Source organism: Aedes aegypti, chromosome 2 (assembly GCF_002204515.2).
Source record: "Aedes aegypti strain LVP_AGWG chromosome 2, AaegL5.0 Primary Assembly, whole genome shotgun sequence".
In the NCBI taxonomy this organism is placed as follows: domain Eukaryota; kingdom Metazoa; phylum Arthropoda; class Insecta; order Diptera; family Culicidae; genus Aedes; species Aedes aegypti.
In genome coordinates, this window is record NC_035108.1 from 168983802 (window position 1) to 168993944 (window position 10143).

A 10143-nucleotide genomic window follows, 5' to 3' on the forward strand; every position below is an offset into this window, starting at 1 on the left:
CATTGCCCCCTCTGGCTACGCCCATGCGTGCATGGCATTAAAAATCATTATCCATTTTAATGTAAACGTGGTAAAACATAACGATAACAATTTTTAACAAAAATATAAAAATTTAAAACCACCGGAAAAAGACAGGAAAAGTTGGGAATTTGAATTGTTTACTAGAAAAATCAATTGAAGTAAAAAAAATCATAGCTTCAAATTTACTAATCAACAGAATTTGTTTGCAAAAAAATCTAGACATATTGATGTATACTTTATATAATAAAATGTAACCAATTCACAATGGTCGGAAAAAAACGAAGTTTGGCCAAAACTAGTTTTATCGCCTTAATCGATGAAATATGTAATCTGAATATGTTATTTGGCATTTTTATTGTTTCAGAAAGGGTTATTCACACATTACGTAACTTATTTTTAAAAAGTTTTCTTATAAGAAATGCAATCAAATTTGGCTGAAATCACACATTTTGTTTGTATTTCAACGTGTTTGATCAAAATATGTATGGAGAGTGGTTAAATATATCTTTTATCAACTTTGTATGAAAAATATCGTCAAAATGTATGAAAATATTGAATTATTCAAATAGCTCTAACTTGCAAATCAGCAAATTTCTGCAAAAAATTTAAACGTTTTTTTGTAAGATCTAAGGATGCATTTTAAAGTGCAATATTCGAAATGGCGGCGACATGACGCGACAAGAGTTGATTTTCATGTTCAAAATCATCAAAATTACTAAAGTGTAATATTGAACAGTATTAAAGCTTCAACAAAATATTTTTTCCATCCTTATGCTCGATAAAAGTGTTGAACCATAAGCTTTCAGATAGTGCGTAACTTTGGCAAAATATTGCATTCCTTACATATGAATTTTGTATTTTATTTTATTGATACATTTTTCAATTTTTTGACTTCACTCAGTTTGACGTCATGAAAGTCAAAGAAATTCAAATTTTAGTTCAATTTCAATTAGGAATCATAATAATATAATACATGAGGTATATTTTAAAATTATAAAAACCATAAAAATCTCAAAAAAGTGTTTTGGTAGTTTTGGCCGCTCCTTTATATGGAGCCCGACCATTGTGCAATTATTTGTACAGAGACCATGTATATTTATGGGAATTATTACAAAATCATTGTACAAATTGAAGTTTGACAAAGTAATCATCAACATAACATTTTTAAGAAAATTTTGTTCGGCAGAAAATCCTCTGAAACTACTTTGAAACATATTAAACTCAGAATTTTGAATCAATTACATAAAGTATAGACAATGACATCAATTTATTAAACATTTTCTATAGCGATTCTCATGTATGAAACACCTTTGCCTTTATGAGCTCCTCAAATCTTTTCTCAACTTATCGAACCAAGATTGACATGCAATTATATGCAAGTTGAAATCGTATTTCTCCAAGAAATCATTCATTTCAAATGAAGAAAAAAAAAATCATAACATTAGAAATTTAAATTGACGCACAATTAAAACCAGAAAAAATAATTACAATACCAGGAAAAAGTCTGGAAACTAAAAATAGGGTTTCGATGGCCACCCTGTAATATTCATTTCATTTCCCCATGAAACATTAAGAAAAATACAAATTTATCCGCAAATACATCTCTTTAACAGCTATTTTTAAATTCTGAGTCAGTTCACATAATTTTAACTTTTTTAAGGTATTCGGCAATTCATCAAACAAGAATTTGGTCTGAAGGCCCTCGTGCCATGGAATGCAATGATAGAACACCGCAAATCAATAATACCGTCATTTTCAAGTCCAAACTGGGAAAAAGGACACCTGTCGTGTAGTATACCCATTCGTAACCTAATTGAAAATGATGCGAGAAGAATAATGGAACTTCCAATTATAAGATCAAGGCTAAATTACATTGCAAATTCCTTAAAACCCCCAATCGTAATTGACTGCTTAATGAGGATTGCTGGGGGTCTGGATTCAGCAACTGGATTTTCTCAGTACAACGAGGGCAGTATTCTTGTTAGTGACGATTCTCTCCTATCAGAAAATTTTATGTGTTTACAACTAATAACTAGTTCTAGGGAAGAAATTTACAACAATCCTAACCCGCAATCAGATTTTTTCTGCCGTCCAAGATCACTAAGCTGGACTAAAGAGACCGAGGCGATCACATTGGAAATGTTCACCAAATTTTATAAAGAGGTGAATGGAATAAAAACTAACCCCGTGATTATCACTGTGGATAATATTCGTCTTCAAATAACTGCAGAAGCGGTATATTTTTTGATAGACGGCAAAGCTGCTAATGCTATCGTCGGCAATAAAAATACCCACGCCTGCCCAGTGTGTATTTCAGGACCAGTTGGAGTTATATGTCCATCATATTTTCACTCCTGGTTGAACTCCACGGAATGGTTGATTCGTAACGCTGCCAAAAAGAGGATTCCCAATAATCCAGCATTGAAACATCCGGAAGTGCAGTCAGAGCATAGAAGAATTTCAAACAAACTTGAAGATCGTTTCGAAGCGCATGTTAACCGACCAAAGCCAGGTGGATGTGGAAGCTCGAATAACGGAAATCTTGCTCGCCTTCTACTCTCCGATCCTACAGCGTTTTCTGATATTTTGGGAATAAATAGAAAATTGGTGGAAAATTTAAGAAAAATAAGCAGTTTGGCACTCTCATCGCAAAGGCTCGAACCCGAGAAAGTTAAAATTTTATACGAGGAGTTAGAAAAAAACATACTGACAGAATTCCCTTTTATAAAAAAGTTGCCACCTTGCTTGCATAAGTACAAACACTTATCGGAGTACATCACCAAATTGGTAAGTATACTGTTAGCTTAAATTGTATAAAATATTACCTGGTTTTTTATTCTAGCCTTACACTATGAATTTTGTTGATGAGCAGGCAGGTGAACGCATGCACAAACGGCATAATTTTTCGAGGCCTAACCTAGCCCGAAAAACAACTCCGGAAGATAACATGTACGATATAATGGTTGCAGCTTTGGCGTGGTCTGACATCAAAATATCGTACACTACGTTTAAAAAACGACGAAATTGCAACGCTAATGAAGACCATGATATTGATTTGGCGCAATTTTATGAAGGTCATCAAATGGAAACAAGGAATCAGCACAAACGGATGAGGAAAGCTCTGATATAGAAAGCTCTGAAGAATTGTCTAGCGAAGAGAGTTCAATGTCTGATAACGAATGACGATCGTCATTTTTGTTTTTTTTTGCAATGTTTGTTAAAATGGTTGATTTTTCTTCGTTAGCATTTCATTTTTATATTTTTTTTGTACTTTTGTTAATTAACGTTTATTGTTTAATTGTTCATACTTGATTAATGCTATATAGCATAAGAAATATATAGGCATATAGGCATAAGAAATGTGACTAGAATTCTTAAAAATAACAATAAGAGATAAGAGATAAATATTTTGTTTCCATTCTCACATTTCATAATTTTTTTTATATGTAGCATTTACATAATAATATGAGTACCAATCGGAATTTTTGGAACAATCAGTTTACGAATTGGTAATTCAGATTTTTTTATCATAAATATGTCTCAAGAGGGGCATCATATAAGAGATTGAAGGAATACCATTGAAAGTTTTAAATAACTACCTTTTACAGGACGGAGAAGAAGATCAACATATGATTTACTATAGAATTGAAGATGCTTGTTTTGCGAAATAAAATCTTTAACTTTGTTTAACTTTGACGTTTAAGAGAAAACTAATTAGATCTTATACCAAAGATCTCGACTATCCACAACATCGTCGAATACTAGTTGGACGATGTACAGAAAAACCATTTACGATTTCATTACTAAATACGAATTGTAAGAGTACTTCTTATCAGAACATATTTTTTTAATTTTTGTACAATTTTACGGATGTTTCGCGTTTGTTCCGGAACCATAAAATGGTCATAATGGTCAAACATTCAGATTACTAAATACGAATTGTACTTCTTGTAATACTACTTCTTTCTAACCAACAAGAGACAAAGGAACTATAAGAACATTTTTTTTTTCAATATTGCCAATTTACGGATGTTTCGGGTTAGTTCCGGAACCATGAAATGGTTATAATGGTCAAACATACATATTACTAAATACAAATTGTAAGAGTACTTCTTTCTAACAAACAAGAAACAAAGGAACTATCAGAACATTTTTTTTTTTTAATATTTACAATTTTACGGATGTTCCGGGTTTGTTCCGGAACCGTAAAATGGCCATAATGGTCAAACATTTAGATTACTAAATCAGACTTGTAAGAATACTTCTCTCTTATCAACAAACATAAAGAAACTATCAGAACATTTGTTATCTTTTCAATATTTCAAATTTTACGGATGTTCCGGTTTAGTTCCGGAACCATAAAATGGCCGTAATGGTCAAACATTCAGATTACTAAATACGAATTGTATTCTTATCAACAAGAGACAAAGGAATCATAAGAACATTTTTTTTTTTCAATATTACCAATTTTACGGATGTTCCGGGTTAGTTCCGGAACCATAAAATGATTATAATGGTCAAACATTCAGATTACTAAATACGAATTGTAAGAATACTTCTTTCTAACAAACAAGAGAAAAAGGAACTATCAGAACATTTTTTTTTTTCATGTTGCCAATTTTACGGATGTTCCGGGTTAGTTCCGGAACCATAAAATGGCCGTAATGGTCAAACATTCAGATTACTAAATACGAATTGTAAGAGTACTTCTTTCTTATCAACAAGAGACAAAGGAATCATAAGAACTTTTTTTTTTCAATATTTCCAATTTTACGGATGTTCCGGGTTAGTTCCGGAACCATAAAATGGTTATAATGGTCAAACATTCAGATTACTAAATACGAATTGTAACAAAACTTCTTTCTAATCAACAAGATACAAAGGAACTATCAGAACATATTTTTTTATTATTTACAATTTTATGGATGTTCCGGGTTTGTTCCGGAACCGTAAAATGGCCATAATGGTCAAACATTCAGCTAAATCCGACTTGTAAGAATACTTCTCTCTTATCAACAAGACATAAAGGAACTATCAGAACATTTTCAATATTTCCAATTTTACGGATGTTCCGGGTTAGTTCCGGAACCATAAAATGGCCGTAATGGTCAATAATTCATATCATTAAATCCGCCATGCAAGAATATTGTCGTGTGCTGCTCCGCAGCAAAACGAAATCATGACAGTTTATATCAGTTCCAATAATTCTACTTGCCGTAAGGAACTCAGGATGGTTCCAGGACTCTAGGTGGCCAGGGCGAAGTCTCCGGTCAATGGGACCGCCACCAATCGATTCAGCAGCCTTTTTCCGATCTAGAATGGTCAAAATCATTTCCTGAAACCATTACCCAGCTGAGATATTGCATTTAGTCGCGTTTTGGAGCCCGATTTTCTCACTGTGCGGTGTCATGATTATTTATTTTGTTTCTATAGTTCGAACGTAAGGAGGGATCAATCTCCATAGGGGAAACTTTTTGTCTATCCGATTGTGGTTTCGTAAATTTCGGAGAAGAATTGGGTTGGTATTTTGTTTCAGTTTTGTTATTATTTTTAAAATTTCCAAATGTTTTCTGTGTGTTTGGAACCTGGGTATGCTTTTTTGTTTGCTCCGCGTTTTGAAACTTACAAAGAAACGCGTATGCGCTTTCTAAATCAGCTGGTTTAGACGCTTGCGCGTATCCAAAATATGGCTTATTAAGACCATTGATGAAGGCCGCAAGGCATTCTTGATCGAGAAACTCATTTATAGCCACCCAATGATCTCGGTAACTTTGTTTCTCCTTCGCAAGAGATTTCATACTTTGTATAATTTCTTTTGTCTTTTTATAATACGAATGGATAGAATCATCCATTTTAAGTGTCCACAATTGCGTTTGATATGTGGACATATCATTCCTATCGCCATACATGGTTCGAAGTACATCAGCTACCTCGGCGAAGGTTGTAGGATTGCCATTAACACATATTGTGTCGCGTGCTTTCCCTTCGATTTTGTTTATAATTGTTTGTTCGTAGATGCTAAATGCATCCTGGGTAACTCTTGCTCTGAAGAGTTCTAATGTGCGTTCGGCTGTCGTCAACCATGCACTCAATTGTTTTTTATTCCCATCAAAAGTGGGGATGGTTTTAATCGGATCAGGGATCCTAAATATGTCTGTTTGCGCCACTTCGCGTACTGCAGGGGCAGCATTTTGATCTCTCAGGAAATTGTTTTCCAATTGGAGAGAGTTTAGTCGTTGCTCTAGGGCAACCATATTATCGTACAATTGTTGGAGGTTAATTTGCTCCATATTTGCGAATTTTCGAGCTTTCACTTTAATAAAAGGTCGAACAACTGTTTTTGGCCCCGATAAGAGGTTGAAAATTAGGCATGCAATAATTTAAAAGAAATTAAAATTCACACTAACCTTTTTAGATTCTCCCGCTCTCAAGTGGATGAATCCAGCCGTTGAAAATGATGCTTCTGGCAAAGAACGTCGCAAACCGCCTAAGGTTGAGGGGTGGTGTGGTCTTCTCGATGAATTCCGTTCCGGGCGTCCTCAGCTACAGGGTCGAGCTCCAAAAAACACTTCACGCACTAAGCACTGATGGAACGCAATAACGTTTTCACAAGTTCCTAGTTGCACTGTCTTTTGGTCCAGATAACACTTTCTCTTCAACGTAGAGTGGGCCTTTTCGACTGCGCCACTTATGGAAGGGTGTTCATCACTTTCTAAAAAAAAAGGAACTAACTTCCATAATCACCTTTATTCACATATAATATTTTTAAATTACAAGTCAAACACACTTATAAGAGAACCTCACTGTCCTAGCTCTAAACTAACACTGCCTGATCTTCCCTAACTAGTAAACTAGTAACCTACCTAGCCCTACGGTCAGCTGGGAACCATCGATGACGGCGAGATGTTTCCCATGCGATCGTCACGTTTGTGATGCTGAGGTCAGCTGGGAATCGCTGGCGCGCGATATCTCCCATCCAATTGTCACGTACAGGATCGGATGTCCGTTGTTGTTGTTTTGCCTGGCGCTAACTCTGGCGTGGGAACTATACTGTGGAAGAACTTGTACAATGATGTTTGGCAGGTTGGGACATAACTCAACATCTTTAACAACATTTTTGTGAGTAATACCAGCAGGGGCCTTCCTTAGCCGAGTGATTAGAGTCCGCGGGTACAAAGCAAAGTCATGCTGAAGGTGTCTGGGTTCGATTCCCGGTCGGTCCAGGATCTTTTCGTGATGGAAATTTTCTTATCTTCCCTGGGAATAGAGTATCATCGTACTTGCCATATAATATACGAATGTAAAAATGGCAACTTTGGCAGTGAAAGCTCTCAAGTAATAACTATGGAAGTGCCCATTGAACACTAAGCTGATAAGCAGGTTTTGTCCCAGTGAGGACGTAATGCCAAGAAGAAGAAGACTAGCATGGGCTGCTTATATCAATAGTATGCCATTTAAAAGACTCTGCAGTTCAGAAGCAAATAGTAAGTATAGGTTTTCAGCTCCAGTTGTCCAACTTCATACAGATTATAGCAGATATTGAATGCTGGTTGTAGAACAACAAAATGGATTATCGCGTCAACATGGTATTGACAAATTATCAAAGCAAGGTGACATTCAAATATTACGTCCATTGTTTTTAAGTCTATCTAAATCTTTTCTATGCTCACTATCACGCTTCTAACCAAGCCCTTAGTGCATGCACTGTCACACTTTCGTACACCTCCACCCCAACAAACATTTTTGCTGGATAAGAGTTGAACAAATCACTCTCAAGCGTACTTCAGCTGAGCAAACTGTTATTCAGCTACTAATGTTACTTGTGACTCCCTTAAATGATTGACGTAATTTTTGAACGTTCCCCAAAAATTATACTGTTTCTTTAACTTTATTATAGGAGATTTAAAACATTAAATGTGATTCCCAATCTTTTTCAAATGCGGACGTATAAAAAATAAAAGGTTTCAAACCAAAGCTATGAGTTTCTGTTACATAGTTTTTGTACGGTACATCATTTTAATGATTCGTATGTAATCACTCATTTATGTTATAATACAATATTATGCACTTTTGTGGTCATTAGAACCAGATCCAGCCACTAAACTAGATCAAAATACTGAAAATGAAAATTGGTAGTCCACAACGAACATCGACCGGGTAAGTGCCGGCACCAGCACAATTCTGCTGGTCCCACTTTGTCCCTCCAGAAATCTTTGCTGTGTGAATCAATTCTCATTTGGTCTTCACCATTTCAAAGAATGACTTTTTCACTCTCGATTCGTATCCGTGCATACCGAACAAAAACGAATAGTTGAAAAGTTGCGATAGATAAAACTTTTTCAATTCTTACGGTGTTTGTTTACATTTTGTTTTCCCCGAGCTGGTGTTTTCTAAACACGGTGTAAACAAAAGATTATGTTTTTAATTACAAGTATCAATGATGATTCATTAATCAAAATCAAAAAAGTTTAGTAAAACAATGATTTATTGGCTAAAAGAATCATTCAATGTCATGGGTGCCGAACAGCACAATTGTGCTGGTTCGTCCCGAAAGGGATGTGTAAAGAACGATTTTAAAAGAATAATCAATTCCACAATGCTTGTTATTTTAATGAACAATGACAATATTTAGGAGGCATTTTCCCAAAGAATAGTGATATTTTGAAGGTACAAAAAGTTCAACAGATTATTAAATTTCCAACATTTAGTAACAATTTAGGCTCGGTTTTATATATGTTGAAGCAAACGATTTTTGAACCAACCATTACAAAATACTTTTTCGATGAAAAGTTCTAAAGCAATTCGACCAAATACCCCTTGACCAAATGTACTTTCGACTAAATGTACTTTCGACCAAATGTCATTCGACCAAACGTCATTCGACATTTAATGTCCTAAAGCCAAAATAAATAAAATAGCTTTTATTTTATTCCGTGATTAGTATCATTTCAAACATTGCATTCTTTTCTTACATCTATAGGTTCTGTGTTACACAATACACCATCATCCTACTTTGGTAAAACAAAATTAAGCTTTCATTAACATTTTGTTAGCAACTATTACATTTAATTTGCCGTTACAGTTCGGGATTTTTATAGGTTAAAACCTTATCACTTACAAAATGGTAGAGTGTCTTGTATAAAATATAGAAATAATAATAATAACCTAATCACGAACAGATACCACAAGACTTGAAGGGCGATTCACGTGATCCGAGTCAAACGTCAACAAAAACAAACATTTCTCTACAGCATCTTCTCAGTTTATAAGGCCTAAGCTCCTCTCGGAGAGTGAGCGTAGTTTCAGAAGTAACTCACTGCCACTAGAGGCGACTTCTATGGCTAGCCAGCGACAAACCCGCGCGGAAGCACGTTTTTACAACCAAAACAAAATAACGCAAAAAAACGGCGGTTTACCTGTTCGTTTGCTGCTTCGAAAGGTTCGTTTCTCTCTCTGTTGTCTCAACTCGCTAGATTTGAGTAGTTCTTTCAATTGTGAGGTGTCGATGACTGCGATTTTATCGATATAAAAGAAAGATTATTTTTTTATGACCATAAATGGCATAAATTTGTTGTAATTTTGAATTAAGCTAATTTATGGATTGAAACCATGTCTATGTCTGAGTACTTTTCATTTAAAATATATTGTTGCATTTTAATTTATTTAATCAAAAACTTTAAAAACTCAAAACTCAAAGAGTAAACTGAGAAACACTGATCTTACTTTACTTTTTGAGTTTTGGAACTTTGCGTTGAATTTTATTTTTTCAATATTATGTATGTTTTTGATACCGTCATTTAAGAACAATGTTTCTAAATTTTAATTTCAAACAACTTTTAATTGTGTCACTTAATCTTGAAGGATTTCCATTTACACTACATATTTTTTAATTAGAAGAATAATAAAAAAAAAACCTATATTGTACTCTGTAAGCAAAATCCACGGTAATCCATCTGGTTTAATTTTTGACGTAGATTCAGAATATGTTAATACCTGAATACTCCTAAACAACCCAACGACTCCGATACCGCAATTTCCTGTGTAAAGCTGTGAATTCACTCGCTCACCTCAAGACAGCCAGAGCGCGATCCCTTTCATTCGGCGCTGACTGGTGGACTCAAT

The 10143-nt window shown here is 34.7% G+C and overlaps 1 protein-coding gene across 1 annotated transcript; it reads left to right on the top strand.

Moving 5' to 3' along the window:
• Positions 1-1935: 1935 nt before the first annotated feature.
• Positions 1936-3187, top strand: LOC110675147. The gene is made up of 2 exons (XM_021839529.1): positions 1936-2808; positions 2864-3187. The coding sequence occupies exons 1-2, from the start codon at positions 1936-1938 to the stop codon at positions 3149-3151; spliced, it is 1161 nt and encodes a 386-aa protein (XP_021695221.1). The 3' UTR covers positions 3152-3187.
• Positions 3188-10143: the final 6956 nt, after the last annotated feature.